Here is a 24,372-nt window from a genome sequence, read left to right on the forward strand (position 1 = left end):
GTCGGCTGCTCCAAGTGATTTTATGTCAATAAAAGAATACATCACGTTAACGAGAACCCTATTCGTTACAGCGTCCAAGGTTACAAGTTACGATAGCATCAAAGTCTCAAGGCTGAAGTAGTTTAAAAACGTTTTCGGTTCTTTTTATCAAATAAGCGTTAAGGGAGCTATTTTACACAGAGAAAGCGGCAACATACAGCCTTAGTTTCACGAAGTCAGAACAGAACTCAGCAACGAACAGCCACCACTATTCTTCACGTACGACTTTTTCCATGAGACACGGGAAACCAAAATCTATCGGATCAACTGCTTCCACTGAAGGAAGCTGTGCCAAGTTTTTCCATTAATAGAAAAGTCAGTAGTAGAACAGCTTTCTTCAAAGAAAGACCACCACCAGCCAGCCATATTGCATTCTAGGGTGTAGTGATATTAAGGTTACACTGGAAGGACAAGTTCTCCAGGATTTTCAAAAATAATAGTAATCTTAGTTTGATTTGTAAAGTGTAGTTCATTATATCCACTGTGCTTTTGGAACATTTATGTTGCAGGGATCTTTGGCAGTCCAAATTCATCCACCAATACGCCATCCTGTAAGAAGGAAAGGAAGATGAACAGGTTAACAATTCCCAACCCACCAAAACATATTGCAAAAGTTTCCTTACAATGTTAATTGTGACATATCTCAAATTGTCAACATCACTGGAATCAAACTAAGAGCACCAGTGTTGTTCCTCAGTAAGCTATACTAGAGTCCCAAATGCAAACATACAGAAGATTTTCTTCTATTTTTACGAATAACTACAGTAATAGCTGTAATGGTATGCTTAAGTTCTACTGTCTAACTGCTGATGTTAGACAGCAGTTCCAGAATGCCATTTTAGCTCCTTAAAATGTATTATATGCATTATATATATGCAGCATCTAAAACACACTAGATATTAAACAATATTTCTACCGAAAATATTACGGATTACAAAATATCAAGGATTCTTAATCAAGCTAATGCACATAAATTTGATTAACTCAGAAAATATACATAATTTGCTTCTAAGGAGCAAAGGACTCACTTTGTTTTTTGTGTCAACAGGAGTGCCCTCTGGGATTGCTGGAGCAGACGCAGCTTCATCTAAGTAGGAATTGTCTTCATCAGCCAGAAGCTCATCACCCAGTGCATCCAGTTCTGAAATTCAATTAATTTGGTTGAAAAATTATGCAAGGAATTCCTTTTGCAAAGGAAGAGTTGTTCTTAAAGAGAAACAGGATTCATACTGAATGCTTACACTCATACTGACATTCCTTACTTAGCCAGCCATCAGGAATACACAAAGACTTGCATGCATGCACATGCACACAAAGAGAATATTTTTTTCTTCACTGATACCATATTTCTTTCACGATTGTCTGATATTTTTCTTACTGCATTTAAAAGAAATGCAGCATTTAAGTTTAAAAGAGTGGTGTGGCCAATGAAACTAAAATATGACTCTACTTCCCTTTTCATTTTCCTTACCTGCTTCCAAGTCATCTTCATCAATCTCTGGTGTTCCGTAGCTACGACTCAGTGCTTCCTGGACTTCATTGGCTTCTTCCATCATGTCCTCCAACTGATCTTGTATATCCTGAAGCAACACACAATTTCAACTGGTCCACATTTAATAGTTTCAGATGAATTTATCAGATCTTAGTCAATTGTTTAATAATTCCAGCATACAAGACACTCCCTTTTTTTAATGCATAAATCATTTTTTGAAGCAGCATTCATACAAGTCAAGACACATGCATTCAGTACTATAGCTTGGTCTTAATTACTATTAAAATTATAATAAATACTGTATCAGGCAGAAAAAAAGAGGAACCTAGCAAAAGCATCTCTGCAAAACCTTGTTTTTCTGTTTTTCCTGAAGGGTCAGGGAGGAGGACATGACATGACAGTGAATATTCTTCAGGGTGAACTGAAAGTCTGCAATAAACTACCCAGAGCTCAGCATTATTTTGAGCAGCAGGAGAGAATAAATCTAAGGACTAGCCTAAGTTATGCCACAGCAAAATTAAGAAGATACTTTGGCATGACTTAGGTGCAAGTAAGGAGGAGATACATATATATAAACAGCCCAGGAAAGGACTTGAGGAATTCAGCAATGGCATTTGATAAGAGTTTAAGTGCAGCATACTTGAAAATATTTAAAAGTTCTTATGTTTTTAAACAGCATTTTCTGAAGACAGGGCCAAGCCTTGCACACCTTTTGAAAGCGTTTATTTTATTTCTATTTACTTTTTAAGTCAGGCACTACCATAAAGTAGGGAGAACAAAGGACTAATCTGCATGTAAGGGTAGCAACATGGAGGGGGTGAAAGGAGGCCAAAGAAGCCATAGCAGGAAGTATTCGCTAACATTTATGCTGCAGTGCAGAGGAAAGGAACATAGAGATTAAAGATTAGCCCAGCAAGGAAACACCGATCAGTATAACAACGCCAACAACTGATTGTGCAGTACCAGAGAAGGAAGGAAAGAATTAAGATGACAGTCCCATGAAGGGAAGAAAAAGGAGTCAAACATAAACCAAAGCAGTCAAAGTTACATAGTTACAAATCATCACAAAGTTACACAGTTACAAATCATCACTATTTTAGTGCATTGCTTCTGTCCTTTAAACTACAGAAGCTCACCTCTATTTGATCAATTTTGACTTGCTTGTAAGCTTTCTTCATTTCTTTCACTCCCAGTTTCATTGCATCAACCTAGAATAGAGTGAAACACCATGCTTGTATCTGATGTAACACACACAAATTAAATGAATGTGAGATTAATATCCTGGTACCGTTGTCTTTGTATCTTTCAGTGCCTGAATGGTGTAATTCGCTTGTTCCATATTAAAAGACTGCTGTGATAGGTTATCCCGCTGCTGTTCATACCTGTTAAAAACAATGCAAATAACAGATTTAAAACACCAGTATTTATAGTCACAAAAGAAAATCTTTTTTTTTTTTTAACTTGAAAAATCAGAAGTAGTCATCTGCTGACAAGTACAGTTGTTCTGTTTTCTTTATTATTATAAACAATCACAAAATAATTTCACAGAAATCTGACCATTACACATTTCCATGTATTTAAAGCTGAAAAAACTACTCCTAATTAAGCTTCTGTTTTAACTAATGTTGATACTGTATTTGTCTAGGCTTATGCTGCAGGTGAGGCGCTTTTATGATATCATAAAAGTTTTAAAAGATGATATCATAAAAGTTTCAGTCACTGTAAGGTAGAGATGCTTGCCATTGCTTACTGATGCTGTAAGCAGAATGGAAGCAATGCAGGTTATCCAAATTACAGTGGCTCTGCACTGCAGTTTGGCTGAGTAGTTGAGTAGTGGTGGGCATTGGGTGGACAAAGGAAACTTTCATCTAACCAAAACAACAAAAAAAAAAAGACTTTAAAAAATAAAATAATATTTCTCTTAGAATATACGTTCACAAGCCAAGCATAGCTTTAGTGATGGGCAGATTTAGGTCAGCTTGTCCCCATTCAACTTCATACTAACATACTAACATACAAATTAGGCTGAAATATGCTGACACTGAATCTGTAATATGCTTCTGAAGGGCTGGCTAGCTTGTTCAGCATTTCTCTTTTAAGAATGCTCAGAAAAAGAGTACTGGAAAGAAAAATGGAAGTCCAACACACTCCTTCAACAAAACAGCCTCATTAACCCCAGACTGAAACAGGTTTAAACTTACATTCGCTTCTGCTTTAACACTCTCAACGCTTTCTGCTTTACGGTATTCTGAAAGACACAATATTAATATCTTAGGAAAAGTATTTGACTGTACACTGCATTATAGTGTTTAAACTTTAATGTATTGGATTTAAACTTTCCAAAACAGTCACCAGCTACTAATGCACACTGCAACAATAGTCACGTTCAGCGTTCATCCTGCATTAACGATTAACAAAATAGGCCTGTGTTTAATGCTGCTAATAGCAAATACTTCCCAAATTTCCAGCTCTTGATCTTTTTCATAAGCAGAATATAAAGTCCAATTTAAATATCAGAACTACCTTTCATCCACATATGTTAATAGCCAGCATGAAGTAATATTGCAAAAGGTACTTTAACGATACAAATTATATTAGGTGTGTTTATCACTAAACAAATATTTGATATGTTTATTATTAGGTACTGTTTCATTTATACATTCATCCCCGTACAAAACTGGGCTTTCCTACCCCTTTTCTGAATATCACAGATCTTTCCCTTTTGGCAGGTGAACAGAATGGCCTCTCCACCAGACTTAATTCAGGTAACAAAAGGAAGAAGGGAGGCATGCAAGCTACTTCTGATTGGTGAAGTTGTAAGAAATAGCTCTACACTTGTAAGAAATAAAAGAAAACAATTAAGAAATTAAATGTGTCTTTGAACAATGTTTTGTTTTTTTTTTTAAGAGATGCTTCAGAATAAAAATAAACCTGCAGGACCTTATATCTCATTAGTAAGGCAAGATGCATTTCTAAGAGCCTGAAGAACTGGCTCCATCACCACCACTACATGACACGGGGTGCGAGTCACATCCTCTCACGCTTAAATCCCACAGAAGGCTGTTACCTTTGCAGGTCCCTCTCTCATCTTCTTCATTTGATCCTTATACTTCACTAGTTCAGCATCGAGCCTCGCGATTTTCTTGTCTATCGACTCGGCTCTGCTATCCACCTGTAAGAGACGACAGGAAAACCAAGCGTATTTATTAGCATTTTATTCAGGTATTGGACAGCAAAAAGAACACCCTTATCCTGAATATGCCTCTAAACAAGATATTTTTTCCCCTCAGTGATTTTACAAACAGCTTAAAGTTTGTTGAGGATCTGAAGGCAGAAATAACTCCTACAAGGAGCACAAGAAGCACCGTAAGGTTTCAGCAAGCTCTGCCATTGTAACACATTTTCCTCATTTTGAGATGCTCTCTTGGACACCCAGGCAGCTCACAATGCCTGCCTGCGGGGCAGGCACTCTGAAATCTTACTGCATTTTTGCCCCCAGCCCCAAGGGTAACTCCCTAAGAGACCTCCAGCAGCCAATCCTAGTAGTCCCGGTGCACTGTGTGTGACAGATCTCTCCTTGAAGAAATATTCTCAGCCCCCTGCAGGAGAGGGTTAAAGATGCTTATCACATAACCGAGCACGGCCATAGATGCTTCTAACAGCACGCACAACTTCACAGCAAGGCCGGCTTCCTCAGCATCAACCACCTCAGCACTTCCCCGTGCACAGCAAATAAAGCTCATTAACTTTTCCTTCCAAGAAGCCTCCCAAGGGATTTGCATATAATCACATTCCAATTATAACGTGAGACCAATCAGTGAAAATCCACAACTCTGACTTGCGATCAGTGTGTTTAAACACGTATAATTATGCAGATCTTCATTTTTGTGTCCTGATGATCCTTTTAAACCTCTGTTCATATTTGCCAGAGGCATCCCAAGCAGGCATTTGACACCAAATCTCCACTCTTTAAGAGATTAAAGTGCCTAGGCACATCTAGCATTGAAAAGCTTGTATTCAGGTTCTATTATACCAAATATATTAATCTTAAACAAGCAAATAAACCATCTGAGAGTTTTAAAATCTTGCAGTTTCAAAGCCTCCTCAAGATCTTCACCAGCTAAAAGCATCTCTGAGACCAGCCTCCTGCGCAGGGGAAACTCGGTTATTGAGGTAAGAATCTGCAGCGATTCTTTCAGTCAGTACAAGCAGGGAATGGAGGCAGATTCTCCTAGATAAAAAACTACACAGGACAAAAGCTTCTAAAAATAAGCTGAGTATCACACACGTACAGCCTTTCTGCTTTTGTAAAATCGAGTATGGTGTGCTGGCATCTCAGCTTCTAAGTCCAGAAACAAGGGGAGCAGGAGGGGCACCCAATCTAAGCAAAACCAAAAGTGATTGTGGTATCCCAAATCCCTACTAAGCAAAATAGCAGCTCATTTCAATAATAATAAAATAGCATAAAAATCTGAATTTTAATATTGCTGTCCCAACTATCATTCCTTTGTTCTAGGCTGTGTTTCCTTCCTACTTCTCCATTAATTTGGAACGTGTTTTTCAAAGAAAAAGTAAAAAGAATGCCCACGCCACATTTCCTGATGCACCCTTCCTCCTGCCAGCCTCATGACAGCTTTGAGTCACCTGACTGCTACGGCAGCAAGAACAAAAACCTCTGCCCCTTTTAGTGCATTGTTGAGGCAGGCACAGCAAGAGAGCGGGCAGAAACTGGAAAGGGGGAGCGAGGAAGTGTACACATGGAGTGTAAGTGGGGAGACAGGAGGGCATCACGCAGCCAGCTGGCAGACTGGGCAGTAACAGGACGTGAAAGAGAAGTAGGGAGAAGTTCTTCCCAAGTTTCAGCGTTTCATATTCAGTTTTCAGCCAAAATACCGTGTAATCAGCTCCTTGAGTTCGGAATTTTTCAACTGTTTGGGTGTCTCAACGTTTGATGTTTGTCTCTTGATTCTTATGTTTGCTCTCTCACCACAATGAAGTACATTGTACGCAGACTAGCTTGGGTTCAGCCACGCTACTCTTGCATAGGCAGCAAAGAACATCCCAACAGTAAGCACAACCACTGCCTAACCGTTGCCTTTGTTCTTTTTCTTTTTAAAATTAGCATTCAGTGACAGGGTAAGGGATCTTACAAAGCAGTTCAACTCTTTGAAAAGGTGCAAGGAAACGTATCTAATTGTCAACAAGACAGAAATGACATCACTTGAGTCTCCAACTCACACTACACTTTTCAATAGTAACTCAAATGCAATTTAACAAAAAAAAAATAATCTATTGATCCTCTAGTAGGCCCTGTGCTTTGCTTACTAAAGATTTAAATATCGTGGAGAAAGTGAAAATAGAGTACGTCTTTCACAGATCAGATGGATCTCTTCATGGAAATGAACAAGACAAGCTCAGTGCCAGACTTGGAACAGGAGCTGTGTTTCTCCCCTTGCTTACAAAAATACACAGAACAGTCTTCAATTTAGCTCCATCCACAGAAAGTAACGTTGTCAAAACAGGTTAAAAAGCTCAGATGAGCTCAGTAATGATGCAGTGGTTTGGCTCACAGACTTCCTCATACCAAGCGCTGTGCTCAGAGCCAGCACGGAGCAGATGACCAACACGGGCTCTTGACTTCATATCTTAAAAAACACTCCGCAACTCAGAGTTATCGTGGTTGCCAAGTCATCACGTGTGTGAAATATGCCTGAAACCCTGCTTTTCCTGGTGCATTGCAGAGTCACATTTTCAAAGAACGTAAATGCAACCAACTAGAAAACAAAATCAAAACCATGCGGAGTTCCTTGCGGTGCCAACCACACTTTTTTGGTAAACAATCTGAAATTCCTGGTGCTGGCGATCTAAGTAGCTGTTTAAATTACGCTTTTATTAAGCCTGAAAGTCCACTGGGGTTGAACAAGCTCCTAGCGGGGGACAGGCAGGAATCAGGATGGGAGCAGGCTGCTGTCAGGGACAACAAGACTTCCTGGTCTCCACCTTACGTTTTCCATTTTGGCAATGTAAGAGCAGATAGGTGGTACCTCAGATGGATCTGGGAGCTGTGGCCACCTACTGAAGCGTCCACTGCTAACAATGGGGAAACTAACCCTGATTTTTGAGTGTGTGCCTCACTCGCTGTTCAAACCACACACGTTTGGAGCTACGTTTGGGTTTGGATACTGCTAGAAAGCAACGCAGACTCTCAGCCACTAATATCCTGTGACAAACACTAACTCTGGAAGCGGTGGAAGGCGATTTTCCACAGCAGCTTTTTTTCCACAGCAGCTCCTGCCCGCCCCCAGCCCTCTGTCCCCCCCAGCCCAGCCCCCGGCCCTCCCTGACCGTGCCGATGCAGTCGGTGAGGCTGGGCGGCGGCGCCTTGGGCTTGGCCTTGCCGAAGAAGCGGTTCATGGCGGTTGCGGCGGTTGGGGCTCAGCAACGGCCGCGGCGATCCCGACCCCGAGCTTGATCCCGATCCCGATCGGGCCGGCCCGGAAGCACAACGCGCTCACGGCGCATGCGCACGCGGAAGTACTGGCAGAGCGGCGCGCCCTCGCTTCCGCCAGTCCCCCAGGAGGAAGAGCTGCGATTGGCCGCGCGGAGGGCGGGAGGCGCTGCCCGCAGCGGCCTTAAAGGGGCAGTGCCCCGCAAAGATTGGGCAGCTAACTCCCGTCAGGGGGTGCCCCCATCACCCATCCCTTGGGGTTGTGCCCTCACCCTCAGTGCGCACCCAGATGTGCCCAAAGCAATACACACCACAAAAACACGAGAGCCCAAACTAATCACATCGCATTCATTTTGTTTTATTCGCTTTTAAGTTAAGAACACGTCGATTTTCAGGCGGTTACTGGGGCCCCAGCATGTCCTTGGGCTTGACCCACTGGTCGAACTGCTCGGACGTGAGGAAGCCCAGCTTTACGGCGGCTTCTTTCAGCGTCGTCCCCTCCTTGTGCGCCGTCTTGGCAATCTTGGCTGCTTTGTCGTACCCTGCAACAAACCCACACGAAGAGTTCAGCCACTCGCAGTTTCACAACATTTCCTTCAGTCATGAGGAAAAAGTAGAACGCTTCATCTTAAAAAATAAATTTGCTAAGTATTGCTATTTCTAAACATCTCGATTTGCAGAAATTCATCCACTAGATGTATTATACACCTTAATTAAATTGGTCTTTGTGTAGGTCTTAAAGTCAATCTCCTAATGTAGGTATCTTAAACAGGCCTCAATGCATTTGCATAAACATTTTATGTGACTTCCTTCTTTAAAATAAAATCTCAGACTGTAATCTTTCACTTTTCATTATTATTAGAGGTCAAATAGGGACAACAGGTATACAAATTCTCTCAATATCCTTTCCTTGGTTTCTGTTCAGAATCATTTCTTTAATGCACTGCTATTCAAGCAGGGCATATCTTTTTCACCACTAATAGTAACTAGTGACATTAAAGTAAACGAATCACACAGAATCACAGAATTTCTAGGTTGGAAGAGACCTCAAGATCATCGAGTCCAACCTCTGACCTAACACTAACAGTCCCCACTAAACCATATCCCTAAGCTCTACATCTAAACGTCTTTTAAAGACTTAACTCTTGGCCTGGCCCAGAACTTGGTTTCCTAAACACTGTGGTGATACAAATAATGCATGCAAAATAACGTTACTGTGAAATATTTCAAAATATTTTTGGGGGAAGTTTCCAAGCTTTAAACCTACCTATATGTGGGTTAAGTGCTGTTACCAACATCAGAGATTCACTCATTAGTTTGTTGATCCTGTCAGTATTGGCTTGGATTCCCACTACACAGTTGTCAGTGAAAGACACGCAAACATCTCCGAGAAGTCTTGCAGAGTTTAAAACATTTTTAATCTAACGCAAAAGAAAAAAAAGTACCAATTATTAAATTCATAAATTAGTAGTTGGACAGTCAGGAACATTTGCTCATAACCAATGCTTCCCTTTCCCCCAAAACTTGCTTCTAATTTGCAGAGAAGTAGTACATAAAGTAACACACCCTCTTCCCTCTGCAGGCTAAGTTCAGCCGCTCCCATTTAAAGGAATTTTGTGAAAATCATGTAAGAGATGAAGAACTCTTGCCCAAACAAGACAACAGTATGTACAGACGTTTTGTTGCAACAGTTCACAAATGCCAACTAAAAAAATACGTAAAGGAATTTAATTCAAGGTCATTTTCTCTCCCACCCCCCAGTACCAATCAAAAGAAGACATTTTAAAATAAAGCGTACAGTAATGTCTGGCATTAGCTGTCTGCTTTGACAATCCATAACATACCAGCTTTTTTTTTTTTTTTTTTTTTTTCCTCTTGTCGAGGGGTGTCTGTTTCTATCAGAACTTAAGTTCTGATATCATTTTTTGGGGGTGTGGGTCAGGGTATGGGGCTGTCAAAACCAGGAAACTAGGTGCTATATGCTTAAGACTTTGTTCAAATGGCAAGGGGAGGGGGAACAGTACCCTAAACAAATAATAAGGAAGAAAAAAAATGCTGATTATAAAATTTAAATTTTCTTTCAATAATTTCTAATGTACTTAAAAAAAAAAAGTATTACCAGACAGTATAGGTAGTGTAAAAAATAACACAAAGCATACCGCTTCCCTCATGACTCCAATCTCTAACAAAAAGACAGGAAAATCAAAATTTTTGATTTTGATATATATAATATTAGGATCTTTTCCACAATCCACCTTCATTATCTTTAAAGTATCATCCTACCCTAACCTAATCTACAATATTCTTTCATCATCTTATACACAGCTCTCCACAATCTTCTGATTTGATCCTACTGTTATATTCTTTTCCTCAATTTCTCCTGTTTTTCATTCTTAGTTTTAAGAAAAAATGTAGATAACCCAAAGAAGAAAAGTATTATGACTTGATCTGAAAACATTCCAGTACCAAGTGATTTGTAACACTTCATTATCTTGACTTTTTAAAATTAAATATAGAGAAACAGCAGTATGTATGCTGGTGTATCCTGGTAGAAGTGACATCTGTAGAAGTGACATCTAAGACTAATCATTTACAATTCTACCTAACACTTGCCAAAAGCATATAATGCTTTGGTAACAGCATGTAACAGATAGTTTATGTGTATAAAACAATAAAGTCCTAATCTTTAGCTAAAATACTAAATTCTCTCTGGCTTTCAAAAAAAGTTTGTCTCAGATTGTGGTCCTCTCTCCCCGCTTCCTTTGACCAATGAACACATTTTTAAGATAAATGCTTATCAGCATAACATAGGCTCATATAAACAGACTGTCAGTTCCCTGTCAAAATAACAAGTAATTACCATACAAAAGAATAAAATTTATTCTCACTTTTTATCAGATTCTCAAGTGCTTGTATTGACCAAAAATTTACAAAGCGTTTTCCCTAGTTAACCGACTGAATAAATGATGACTTCAGGAGTCTTAGACATTTTACAACTTTTTGAACTTACCATCATGGGCTTAAAAACATTCAGTTCAAAATGTCCGTTACTACCTCCTACAGTAACAGCAACATGATTTCCCATAACTTGGGCTGCCACCATGGTTACTGCTTCACACTGGGTAGGATTCACTTTTCCTGTTTGGGAGAGAAGAAGGTTACCAAGGAATAAGACAATAAATAAATAAATCATTTGTTCCCTCATTTACCAAATCACGTTGAACAGAAGGTATTTTGTAGGAGGTAACATCTTACTCCTATGTTCACCTCAGAAAATCCATAAAGGATGTTAAATTCTGTTAAATACTGTTGCAGTAATCCAGCTAGGATTTCTTATAAACTTATAAACTTCAAACAAAGCTCGCTGGTCTTAATTAATTTCCCATTCTCTGAAACATATAAGACCTTCAGTCATATTCTCTTGTTTTGAAAGGGAAGAAAGATTTGTGGAATATAAAGTTTTAAAAAAGGCCACCTCCAACACCAGCGGCTGCTTTAGCAATCAACCAAGCCTTGAGAATTGGATTAAATGTGCATGAACTAAGCAGCTGTCACTTACCACAGCTCTTAATAGTTACAAGATTATCATCTATCTTTATTCGAACAGGTACATGCTTCTGGTAAATCAGTACCAAACTGAGTCAACTTTAAAAAGGTTCACTAGTTTGTTAAAAGTATTTTGTAACAAAACTATTACATGATGTTTACTTTGTCAGGAAAACAAAACAAAACAAAATTCAAGTATCCGTGACAAGAAAGTTTCACAGTTGATTTCATTTCTGGAATTAATCCTAATAAGAACATTCATTATCTGCTTCTTTAAAGCAAGACATACCACAACTTGTTTCTTTTATAATTTATCATACAAGAACATGCTTAGAACAGTTTTAGATGTACAATAGCCATATATACAAACTTTTTAGGAGAGAGAATATTCTATTGTATTATACTTTCTTATCCTCCCATAGAATGGGATCATTGCAGTAAAGGAAAATGTGAGTGCATAATTAATAGTTAGGAAGTAAAGACAATTTACATCATGGTATTGCTAATACAATCCATCCTCAACTAGTAGATGCTATAATTCATAGATTAGACCATGTAAAGCTTGTTTCATAAAGTCTTTACATAAAAATAGTAGTGATCTTGTAATTCTAAAAGGTTTTGAGAAGTATGTTTGTTTTACTACAGTACATGTTTACAGATATTACTCACTTTCATATACTTCCCAACATACAGCTGTGCAAGCATTTTTATGAGCACAGTTCTGGTGAAATAAAGGAGAAGAAAAACTGACAGAAGTGTTGAATCGTGGATTTACTAACATTTGTGTTTGGTTAAGTATCTTTCTGGACCTTTGGTAAGCTCCAAAACAACAACAACAACAAAAGACAATTTTTCTCTGATTTTTCTCTGTGTGTTTCCACTGTACCTGGCATGATACTGCTTCCTGGTTCATTTTCAGGCAGGATGAGTTCTCCTAGACCAGAGCGTGGTCCGGAACCCAGGAAACGAATATCATTAGCGATTTTCATCAGACTGCATGCCACTGTGTTCATAGCTCCGCTGAGTTCAACTAGAGCATCGTGAGCTGCGAGGGCTTCAAATTTATTTGGAGCAGTGACAAAAGGCAAACCTACAGAGAGGGTGGGAAATATGAAACCAGTGAGACACTTACATACAGATATAAAGCAGATGATCTAGCACTTAATTAGCTTAACATAAAATTGTATTAACAATACTGTAGGCTACTTTTTTTCTTCTCTGGACATTTCCTCACAAATCTATCACTTAAAGTGATTCAATTCAATACAAAAGGCATTAATAAAAGGCACTAAAATACAGAAAAGCATGACATTTGAGCATCAACCTGCAGCAAAGTTATGAATGTCAAACTTCCATACTGCATTGCACACAAAGCAACACAGCAGTTTGCTTTCCACCACAATATAAATGTCAATAATCTCTTGCAGGTTAGCCCAAACACATGCATTTCTTCTCTTAAATCATAGTAGTTTTTTAAAATAATGAATTTTAAGGATGTTTTCTCCCAGCTATGAAAATAGAGGTTTTTGCAGCACAGTGCAGATATTAGGACAAATAAAAAGTAGTTGCAACAGAATTAGCTACTGAAAGAAAAAAATAAAAAAGCATCCAAGCATCAGCACTGCAAAGGAACAACAAACCAGATAGAACATGGAAATACTAAGACTTAAGATGCCTGAAACTACTGTCAATAGTAAAAGCAGGGGAGCAACAGCTCTGTTTATGTTAATTAAGTCTGCAATTTGCAGCTAAGTTCCACAACCAAAAAAATTTCTTCAGGATCTTCCCCTGGAAGAAAATTCTCAGCAGAATTTTATTAGCGGTAATGGGCATCAGTAAGGATGTATGCAGGAGCACTGACTGTGGGCTGGACTTGTGCCACAAAATTACTGGACTGAGCTTACTTTACCAGTTCAAACAAGAGTAGTATAATCCCATTTACTATAGGAACAGCAGAATTTCTGCCGTGTTTTGCAGCTCCTACCAAACACTGGCTCCTGCTCCATTTGCATGGGCTTCTGCATCTCACAGTTGCCAGAACCATTCCAAACTTTCCATTTTGCCTTTGCTTCCTATGTAAGGACATGGGGAACTTAAACAGTCTGCTCTTCTTCTTTTGAACTTGTACAACCCACACTTATGGTACACCTAACAAGGGTGAGATGGGACAGCTTCCTAAAGCACTCATGCACCTAAACAAGCCCTTCTCAGCAGCTGCTGCTCATCACGTTACTTCTTCCCCATCAGGGTATAAGAAAATCTTGGTCCTCTAATAAATTGTGAAGAACAGGCCCATTAACATAAAAATACTGCTGATAAGCAGTTTTAGATGTTTAGATGTTTAGACATTAAATTTACATGAAAGATGTACGCATTCATTTTGGGGGCATTTTTAAGACAGATACTGTGACAGATACTGTTTACAATCAAGATACAATCAAGATACAAACAAGATACTGTTTACAATCAAAACACTCAGAGGCTCTGTAAATTAAGTTTCAAGATCTACAAAGATCTTGAAAGCCAGCATCAGAAATCAGACAGCTAACTTTTACTCTTTCACTTGAATAAACTAGTGGTTTTTGGAAGAGTTTTGTTTGTTTGTTCCCCCCCCCTCTTTTGCAGCAAGTCACTGTAGATTAAGAGAGTCAAAGAAGCAGAGATCAAGACAGGCTGGGCTAATAATAGAAGTCTGAAACAGAACCCATCTCCAATAAACCTTACTTGTGCAGTCACTCTCACTGCTCTGAGCACAATTAGAAAAATATATTGCATGCAAAATCCTCAGTACAAGGTTTACAACATACAACATTAACAGAAAGCTTCCTACTAAAATACAATTTGAGAACTTGGAAAAGCATGGAAACTGAAAGTTTTAGTGTGAATTTGATTGTTTTCCACATACTGCTTTATCAGTAACTCTGAAATATCAGTCCTCACCCGTCAGTTCGGCCACTTTAGCAGCAACTTTCTCAGCAAAGCCAATTCTTGTGTTTAATCCGGTACCAACTGCAGTCCCTCCAGCTGCCAGCTGATAGACCCTTGGCATGGTTGATTCAATCCTAGCCACACCATACTTAATTTGTTGCACGTAGCCACTAAATTCCTTTGGAAGAATGGAGCATAAGAAAAATAAAACACAAAGAAGACAAACAGGAATAAGCAAATAGAATTATTTAGATTTTTAACAACACTGCTCATTTACTTGAAAACCAGAAGAAACTGAAATTTACCCAGATGCTAAAAGATATTCTCATTAAGAAGGAAAATTTACATCTATTATAAGCCTGCTCACACAGCAGGAACAATTACACATAAAAGCAACCTACGTACATAAAAATCTATATCCAATGCATCTCTCTCTTGCCTTATACCTCAGTAACATACTTAGTAGAATCTGAATCCAAGGTCAATCAGATCTCAAATTAAATGAACAAAGTCTCTAGTTACAATTAGCAAATGGCTCCTGGGCTTTGTTCACTCTCAGTCCCCAAGGAATGCACAGGTAGGCTTCTTGCTAACTAAAATAAACACCCACAAATCTTCTACGGATTTTTATCAGTTCAGTTTAAATTAATATCTTACCAAGTAACGTAATATAAGCCATTCTTGACAATATAATAACAAAGATTTGTCATATATATATGATCATATATGATCAAAGATTTTTGTTCTAAATACTCAGTCGTTCTGTATGTTGTCAAAACCTCATTTATATAAGGTTACAGATTACAGACTAAATCTACCTTGTGCCCTCTGATGCCAGTATAAAAGAAATGTGTTTCATTACTTGGTAATCACACATCATTTTGAAATCATTTATATCTTGCTACCATTAGACATAAAACATGCATGGAAAATTTTAAGAAAATTTGCAATGCAGTTATTAGGAGTACAGCATTCAGAAAACTCCAAAAAGATAAAAATACTGTGACTGAGATTCAGCCAGCTACTTAATTTATCTTAAACTATCAACTAATTCAGGTCTCCTCAAATTTGCCTGTTTCCCCAAAAATACTTTTTTTCACCCCCAAACAAATGTTTTATTGATTTATTTTTTACCTGTCCAAGTGTAAGTGGAACAGCATCTTGTGTGTGAGTGCGCCCTATTTTTATGATTTGGGAAAACTCTTTGGATTTCGCTTCAAGTGCATTCTGAAGCTTCTTTAATCCGGGTAACAACACCTCGTTAACCTCCTGGGCAGCAGCAATATGCATTGCTGTTGGGAAAGTGTCATTGGAACTCTGTGAAGGAATATCAAGAAATTTGTTTACAGACTTTTCTAACCATACTACCTGTAAGATTTACATGTACAGCTTTATTCTCTGAATTTTAGAAAGGAGAAGAAATTAAGCACAGAGTAAGCAACTTAGCGGTGCTCCACAAGTCACTCAGAAGAAATAATTACATCTTCCGAACTCTGGCCTAACATCTCTCTAATAAAATCAAATTTTTGTAACTATACCCACAGAAAGTAACTATACCCTCATAAATAGATTGTTCATAACACAACTGGGACAAAAAAAATAAATTGCTACTGTGGATGGAAGATTTTAAAGAAACTGTAGGTGACTTTAAGACTTCAACACACTGATTAGGTAGTGGTAATTCCATAGTTCCCAGGACACTGAATAAGCACAAAAGATCAGGAAGGGATGCAAGCAACTTACTGTCTCAAACTTCAACTAATCTGAAGAAAATATTAAGAGTGAAGTATAATAAACATGTACTAAGATCCCTGGGGAAAAAATATTGCCAATTACAGGACATTTAGCCAATTTATTATTTTTTCTACATGCTTTATGTAATGTAGTAGGGAGATAGCAGCTACATGTATTCAGTGTCTAGTAACTGGATCTATATTTAGCTTCTTTAAAACTGGCTGCAGGAACAGTGGTTGTCACCAGGCCACCTCTGCTCACTACAACCTGTATGAATTCATCTGTCATAGGTAAGGTTTAGAGTTTTTAATCTGAAAAATTCATATTGTCACTGAGCAACATTGCAAAGTTGATTTAATCATTAATTTAACATGGAAATTTGTCAACAAGGCTGTAAACAAAACTCACTTTTCCATATATTTATATTTTCCCAGATGTTTGCATATGTATTTAAACATATACAAAATTTATCTAAGCAGTGGCTATAAGAGAATTTGAAATTCACAATTCAAAAAGAATACTTTTGACATTAAAAGAAGTATAATGTGAGAATAATGACCTGACTTTTGTTAACATGATCGTTTGGATGTACTGGGATTTTGCTCCCCAGCTTGCCTCCCATTATCTCAATGGCTCTGTTGCTGATGACTTCATTGACATTCATGTTGGTTTGAGTTCCAGACCCAGTCTGCCACACCACCAGTGGAAAGTGATCATTTAATTTTCCTTGAGCTACCTATAACAGAAAATGAGAGAAAAGAGCTGTCATACTGGGAAAAAATAATATGCAGCATAAATTGAGAATGTTATAGTTATAACTCAAATAGTTTTCCATTATGTTTATAAATTCACAATGATTATACATATAATTATACTAGAATAATTAAGAAAATATGGTGTTGTTTATACTAAATATTTAAAGGGCAAAAAAATGTTTGCTATGCTTTTTGAAGACACTAAGTTCTGAAACACATAGAAATATACAATATAATTTCCTTTTTTTTTATAGTCATAGAAATAAAAGATTAAAACACGGTCTTTTAGGTTATCTATTCTCTTTCCCCAAAAGATGCAGATGATTTTAAAGGTCCAAAAACATTTCCTCCTTCCCAAATTTTAAAGCAATTCAGATTCTAATCTCCCTGTGTGGGAGCAGAGGTAGCAACTGCTGGTTCTCCCTTCCATAGTTATTTGTTCAGGTTAAGATATTTTCCTTCCCTGGGAGATGTTATTAAGTAGTTTCTAAATCAGCACTTAAGATGCTTCAGGGTACTGACTCAGTGTTGTGTCTCCTTGATTCATGACCATCCTTTGGGTATCAGAAACATCCATTTTCTGTCTCTTTATCTGGTTACAAACTTCTCATCAGCATGGGTGCCCTGCTTTCTCCTTGGAAATCAAGTTCAACAGCTGCACAGTTTCATCACAAACAGATAACAGCTACACAACAATATGAATTCATAACTCTGTGCATTTGGGTGGCATTTATCCCGAGAAAGCGATGTCTCACATCATGTCCTCTTTAGCTACAAAAGTGATACTTCCAAAAGCACAGATTTACTAGTAACCTTAAGTCTGAAGAGGAAACAGACCAGCAACGGAGAAACTATTCAGACTGCAGATGGTCTTCATGCTACAGAGAGGTGATAGATTAACAGACTGGAGACTTCCACAGAGGAAAAGCTTTGCTTGCACATCAGATTTCGCATTAGCTGAATGACCCAAAATTCCATTCCCTTCCTAGACAATTTGATACTGTTTATCTGGTAAGAGTCATGCCAAAGACCCTAAGCAAGTAAGCAGACCTGACAGTGAGGAAAAATTACATTTTTTTAAAATAACTTAAACACCAAAATGCATTGAAACATTGTATTCTATAATGTCTAAAAGCATAGAATAGTAAAACATTAAGTAGAAGATTTCTGAGCCTGAAAAACAGAGTTTAATTATAAATGCTTTGTTCGAACTATTTGAGAAACCCAACAGGTCTTCCCCCAGCCTTCAAACAATACTCCCACGAAAAGCTAACCAAAAATACAATGTCAGTTCTAGTATTTTCAACAGTTCATTCTTACCTCGTCTGCTGCCTTTACGATAGCATTAGCAATCTTTGGGTCAAGACCATAATCTTGATTTACTTCAGCTGCTGCTCTCTTCAAGATGCCAAAAGCCCTTATAACTTGAACCTGAGACACAAGAATGAGTTTAAATATGTTTGTTTTTTTCTCCAACAAAGGACATTTAGAAACCCATACTGCAGATCTAGTTTTAAATCAAACTCCTGACTTTAAATACAGCAATAGTCCATCAAGCAACCAAGGAGCCATCTAGGTCAGATGACCCGTGCTCTCATTGTAAGTAACGTTCACCCAAGTAGTACAGAAAGCTGTACATCGCTCACCTTTTCCTTCCAAGTCCAGTTATGATACATGTATCAATATGGACTACATGCATTAACATGAACAGAAAAGAAGATCTAGATCCATTTCCAAAATAGCATTTTTGAAGGCAAACTGGCTTGTATCAGCACAGGCAAAACCAGTGCATGACAAAGTTTGCTCTAAGTTTGCGTGACAACGTATGCCCTAAGCCCAGCCACAAGTGAAAAAGCAACTTCACATTAGCCCATGCTACACCAAACATCTTCAGTAAGAAAACTACATAACACTAGAGTGAACATAATTATACATAATTATATAGGGAACTACTCTATTCATAGCCTTTGGTCTTCAGGAAATTGAAAGATTTCTATTCACCTCATTTAAAAAAATAAAATAAAATTAATTATTCTAAAGCTATATCCAATTTATGTAAATTAAAAAAAACAAACTACCACAGAACAGTAACTTACAATGAAATTAATATCTTTAATTGCCCATTTTCCCAGAAAAAGACTAAGAAAATGTATTCACTCACATACGAATTATACTGGAAGAGAATAAATGTGCATAGACTTGAATTACTTACTGGCATCCTTTCTGAAACGCCTCCGATCTTGAAATTCATCGTAGATCTTACAGTCTGGGCACCATAGTATTTGTCACTTGGGACCTTCAGTTCACCAAAAGTATCATATTCTATCCTAAAAGACTCTTGAGTGGACTGTGAAAAAGAAAAAAAAAATGTATATTTAAAACACCAATAAACAGCATCTCCGTTTTGAAAGGAAACACAGTTAAGAAAAAATGCACAATAAGGAGAGAAAGGATGAACAAAGACACACAGCTGATCATAGGTATTTTTCTAATTATACTCTCAAATTTTAGATGTTTTTCTGGTGTGAATACCTGTCTCACTAAAAGAATCACAACTACACATATGTAGCCTAGCAGACCCGGTGGTGACAGGCAGCACTGAAAGACTTAGGACTTTGGCTGCTCGCTGCATGACACAAGTCATGCTGATAAAGGCTCGATTTCTTTTGAAGCCTTGGCAACTCATTTTACATTTACAGAATGTACAAACTTACAAAGGGGCATGGCAATGCAGATGGCATCCACCCAGCAACACGCGTGTAACAAAACCCTACCTGAAATCCACACGGCACACGTGACAGAATGAAGGTACTGGAAGGGAGCAACTAATCCAGTACCCAGTTACTGACAGTAATTCTCACCTTAAATCCAACAGACCAAGAAGACAGTTTCCCTAACCAAAGTAGCTGAGCAACATGAAGAAACTGCATAAAGGTGTATTTTGTGCAATATTTACGTAAGGCAAGATTTATGTATCACACATACACCTAGCACGCATTACCATCTAACACAGCCAGAAGTAAATTAAGTTGAGGTACATCAGCTGAAGAGCAAATTTTTACTTTTTTTTTTTTTTTAAAAAAAAAGAGAAACAGTCCATTTATTTATGACAACGCAGTCACACTCATATGCAGCTCCACAGGGTATGGGACTGGATATGAAACAGTTAAGAGCAGCTTTACTCTTCTTCTCCCCAGATTTCTGTCAGCAAAGCCCCAGTTTGCTGTGAGAAAGATGTTCACCCTTCCCCACAACAGGGGGTTCCCTTCTTGCACAGTCTTCAGGAAGGGGAAGAAGCCTTTCTGAATTCTTAACCATAGATCCCAGCTTCATAGGTAGGATGTATACGTGTACAGTGGTGAGCTCTGGCCTGACAATGACCCTCAGGTGTGAGTCCTTGGGACAACACCAAGCACCGAGTCAGTGATGCAATGTGGTGAAGGAAGAGAATCAAATGTTAGGAGCTAGGAAGAAAAGCAGATAGAGAAAGAAACATCTCCGTTCTATCGAAGTTTATTTATATTTTGAAAATTTTGTGCAGATTTGATTATTTTCATCTCAAAAAGCGTGTTACTGGAAACTGCTTGAGGAAAAGGCAGTGAGACTGATCAAAGGCGGGGAACAGCTTTCTTAAGAGTAACTCTGCAGTTCAGAAGAGAGACAACTTGAGGACTGAAGGAAAATTGAGGTCAATAAAAGCATGGGTAGAATGGCAAGAGGTATTAGCTGCTCTCTGCCTGCCTCTTCCAGTCCAAGAAGCAGACGCCACACAGCTAGGAGAGCAGGAGCCACGCTCAGGCCAAGCAAAAGCAAGCGTCTCTTCTCACAAGGAGCAGACCACCACACTTGCCAAGTGATGCTGGGGATGCTGAAGGAAAAACTGGCCAGGAAACAAGAGGAACACCACAACACCGTACTGTTCCTCCCGTTTCTTGGCCAGTTTTACTTGCTCCTCGTTTTGTGGGTCTCAGTGTGCGTGTGCAGCAGCAGAGGCTCTCCGACAGCCTGCCCAGCTCCACATCGCTGTGGATGGCCAGAGGCAGGTGGGTCTTTTTGCTGCCCTAAGCAGTGTACCCAGAGAGGCCCTGCTGTTGGGTACACCAGCAAACACGTACCAGACATCGTCCCTGCCTTAAGAGGTTCTCCTGCAGAGCAGGTGTATGTGTGACCCACAAGAAACTGCAACCCAGCCCACAAGTAGCAAGGGTTAGCTCTTGCATTGCTGTCCTGCTCCCCTCACCTCGCTTTTAACTCTCTCCCACAGACACTGACCCCACAGGCACACTGAACTTAGCACAGAGCAATACGCCTTCCAGACAAAAAATGCTAGCAGTTGCACAAGTGATTCCTTGTGCGTAATTCCAGAGTCAACAATGGTGAAACAGAGATAAACAGGAGCCAGGAGAGGTCAGTACCTCCTAGTTCAACAACCTTTTAACAATGAAATCCTGTTATTAAAAAAAATATATATATATATATATATATATATATATATATATATATATATTTCCCTAGCCAATTCCTCATTACACACATTTACAGACTCCATGAAGTTAACAGGGTAAGCTGCTGCAAGCTGAATGTCACTTGCTGATTAACAGAGGGACAAGAAACACTAAGAAAAAAAGAAAGTAATATTTTTCATCTGTATTAAAGTAACTAAACTAAATTCTATTACTTAACTATAATTGAGTACTCAAAAACAAACAATAATTAGCATCAGATGTCTTAAATGAAGGCAAAAAAGACGCAAGACCAAACAAAACTGTACAGAGAACAGAATATCCCTGTACATCACAGAATATCCTGAGTCGGAAGGGACCCACAAGGATCACTGAGTCCAACTCCTGGCTCCTCACAGGTTTACTCAAAATTCAGACCATGTGACTGAGACCATAGTCCAAACACTTCTTGAACTCCGGCAGGCAAGGGCCACCGTTGTCTGATATTCACCCAGGCATTACTCAGGGTTAAGGCCCTATCTGTGCAAGTACATGGGGTACCACAGAAATCAGCACTAGTGTCTTACAGATTTCAGCCTGGCTGACAAACGTAACAGCTTGCAGAATTTGCTGTCTGCATTTTTAAGTGAAAAACCACCACAATCACCTAGAGCACATTGTGCGGGATGGCATCCATGCGCGTTTTGACTATCTCCAGAGAAGGAGACCCCACAACCTGTCTGGGCAGCCTGTCCCAGTGCTCCGTCACCCTCCCAGTAAAGAAATGCCCTCTCATATTCACCCTCTTGAGCGGCTCTAGGAGCTGTCGTGGAGCTGTTCCTGCAGCCATTCCCGTAGCGAGGAGCGCGGGGCACAGCAGTGGGACAGCAGCAGGGCCCTGCCAAGCCTCCCCTGTCTCTGCCGCGAGCAAAGGCAGCCACTGGTGCTCGCTCAGGCTACACCCCTCAGCGCAGAATGACCATCTCTTATAAACAAATCTTTTCGTTTTTAACAGGCCCAGGGAGTGCTCTGCCCCCCACCCCGCCCCCAAATCCCGAGAGCCCGCAGTCCGAAGCTCACACAGCCAGGCAAACACAAGCCTTGCTGCAGGGAGCTCATCAGCTGGAACCGACTGCTCTGTAACGGGACAGAGAAATTCAAGTAAAAGAATATTTGCTGCAATAATCCTTCCCGTGGAAAGTTATGTTCTGAAAGAAGGATGTGGCGACTTCTGGAGGTAAGTATTTCGGTTCAAATAATTTTTAGCATGTCAAAAGGGATCTTGAAGAAGCAGCAGAAAATGGAATTTGCACTCCGTAACTCTCCTTTGGCAGATGGATAGAATTTTAATTTGTGGAAACAAAAATATACAAGGTTTTCCTGTAAGAATTCAAGGCCTGTTGGAGTTCCCGATTCGTGGAGGGACATTTTGCTGTAACATCTGCTGTTATTTAAACCCCAAAAACTAACGATGCCTAAGCACAGACAGGTCACATTTCTGCCCGGCAAAGCTCAGAACGCCTGCACTGACTGTGAGCCTGCAGCCCTTCAACAATTTGGGGTCTTCAGCAAGCAAACGAAGGCCATGATCTCTAGTTCCTTCTTGGAGGATGTCACAACAGAAAGATTAAAAAAGGCAAACATCCAACAGGCCAACGGCGTGTGAGTTACACAACCTGCTGTGAAGCCAGGGTTCCTATACAGGCACGTTTCACTCAGCATGCAGCTTGTTTTGGGAGCTTCCTTTTTTCTTATGCTATTTTCTGTCCCACAATCAGCATGACACAGTGGGAACTAGCATTGTAGTAAATTTTACTACGAGCATCAAATCCCGAACACCGCACTTTCTGCTGGAATTCACCCGGCAGCCCTTAGTTACCTCATTTTTGGGGGCAAAACCACAGGGGTTCACCCAAGACTGAGGCTTCATGCAGCATCCTAGCTGTTAATATTGAGACCCAAGGTAGCTTTTGAGTATCTGGGTTTTATACTGAGCAGCATGCCATAAGCACATCCCCCCAGTGTTTCAGCCCCACGGTCAACTGATTGTGCTTAACGATGTAGGGTGCATTTCGGAGGTCACAGATCACAGAATCACCGAATTATTAAGGTGGGAAGAGACCTCTGAGACCACCTGCTTCAACCACCCCCCTCCCACCAATATCACCCACTGAACCCATGTCCCCAAGCACCACGTCCAACCTCTCCTTGAACACCCCCAGGGACGGTGCCTCCACCATCTCCCTGGGCAACCCAAATTCCTCCCATTTTTGCGAAAACACATCTTTTTCCTGCTCATATCTTAAGTCTCCACAGAAAGCGCCCGCATTTATTTTTATTTCCACAGAGCCCTCAGAAACCGCACGAATTTTTACTCTCATTTTTTATCCGCGGAAGCCGCAGGGGCTCTGACGAACCCCCCCTAACCCCACTTCCCCCCCATTTTTGGGGCGAACCCCCCCTTTTGCTCAAGGCCGCGGCAGTGCCCGCCTGAGGCGGGGGGGCGGGGCCATGCTGCGGGCGGCCGGCGGCGGCAGCTGGAGGTCACCGCGCTCCCCCCACCCGTCCCCGCCCGGTGCTCACCATGGCGGCCCGCGGCGGCGGCCCCCAGCGGGAGGCGGCGGCGGAGGCGGGCGGAAAGGGGGGCGGCAGCGGGGAGCGGAGCGCGGCTGAGGCGCCCAGGAGGCGGGCGGCGTGCAGGGAGCGCTGCATCCTGCCGGCCGGGGGCGGGGGGCGGTAGGTGCGGACAGAAACGCCCCGGACGGGCGTCAGGAGGAAGGAGGAGCCCTGCTGTGGGGGGTTGGGGCTGGCGGAGCTGCAGCCCGTGGAGAGGAGCCCCCGCAGGAGCAGGGGGTCTGGGGGGAGCTGCCGCCCAGCCGTGGGGGACCCGTGCTGGAGCAGTTTGCTCCTGGGGGATGGATGGATGGATGGAGCCCGTGGGACGGAGCCGTGTGGGAGCAGTGCTTGAGGAGCTGCTGCCTGTGGGCA

General features: G+C 40.3%; 2 protein-coding genes across 3 annotated transcripts; both read right to left on the minus strand.

Moving 5' to 3' along the window:
* Position 1: 1 nt before the first annotated feature.
* CHMP5 (charged multivesicular body protein 5) lies at positions 2–8,057 on the minus strand. The gene is made up of 8 exons (XM_068671203.1): positions 7,877–8,057; positions 4,599–4,703; positions 3,733–3,779; positions 2,820–2,913; positions 2,668–2,739; positions 1,511–1,619; positions 1,068–1,180; positions 2–588 (listed from the first exon to the last, which is right to left on the minus strand). Exons 1-8 carry the CDS (start codon positions 7,943–7,945, stop codon positions 538–540), a joined length of 660 nt encoding a protein of 219 aa, XP_068527304.1. The 5' UTR covers positions 7,946–8,057; the 3' UTR covers positions 2–537.
* Positions 8,058–8,321: 264 nt separating this feature from the next.
* Positions 8,322–24,129, minus strand: FH (fumarate hydratase). 2 transcript variants are annotated; one of them, XM_068671207.1, is made up of 10 exons: positions 23,968–24,129; positions 19,155–19,289; positions 18,263–18,373; positions 16,747–16,923; positions 15,588–15,770; positions 14,466–14,631; positions 12,412–12,615; positions 10,990–11,117; positions 9,247–9,400; positions 8,322–8,521 (listed from the first exon to the last, which is right to left on the minus strand). In XM_068671207.1, exons 1-10 carry the CDS (start codon positions 24,094–24,096, stop codon positions 8,379–8,381), a joined length of 1,530 nt encoding a protein of 509 aa, XP_068527308.1. In that variant the 5' UTR covers positions 24,097–24,129; the 3' UTR covers positions 8,322–8,378. The 2 variants fall into 2 exon arrangements, with proteins under 2 accessions (XP_068527308.1, XP_068527309.1); XM_068671208.1 differs by lacking the exon at positions 23,968–24,129 and adding an exon at positions 22,187–22,342.
* Between the last annotated feature and the right edge of the window lie 243 nt (positions 24,130–24,372).

Source organism: Anas acuta, chromosome 2, assembly GCF_963932015.1.
Source record: "Anas acuta chromosome 2, bAnaAcu1.1, whole genome shotgun sequence".
Taxonomy (NCBI): Eukaryota; Metazoa; Chordata; class Aves; order Anseriformes; family Anatidae; genus Anas; species Anas acuta.

Excerpts from the sequence above, each read along its gene's own strand:
- CHMP5 (XM_068671203.1), bottom strand. The coding sequence starts at position 7,945 with ATGAACCGCTTCTTCGGCAAGGCCAAGCCCAAGGCGCCGCCGCCCAGC. Across the intron at positions 1,620-2,667 it reads TCAAAATTGATCAAATAGAG|GATATACAAGATCAGTTGGA; the intron begins GTGAGCTTCTGT and ends GTGTTGCTTCAG. Across the intron at positions 1,181-1,510 it reads TGAAGATGACTTGGAAGCAG|AACTGGATGCACTGGGTGAT; the intron begins GTAAGGAAAATG and ends ATTGAATTTCAG.
- FH (XM_068671207.1), bottom strand. The coding sequence starts at position 24,096 with ATGCAGCGCTCCCTGCACGCCGCCCGCCTCCTGGGCGCCTCAGCCGCG. Across the intron at positions 15,771-16,746 it reads ATCATGTTAACAAAAGTCAG|AGTTCCAATGACACTTTCCC; the intron begins GTCATTATTCTC and ends ATTCCTTCACAG. Across the intron at positions 14,632-15,587 it reads TTCCACTTACACTTGGACAG|GAATTTAGTGGCTACGTGCA; the intron begins GTAAAAAATAAA and ends ATTCTTCCAAAG.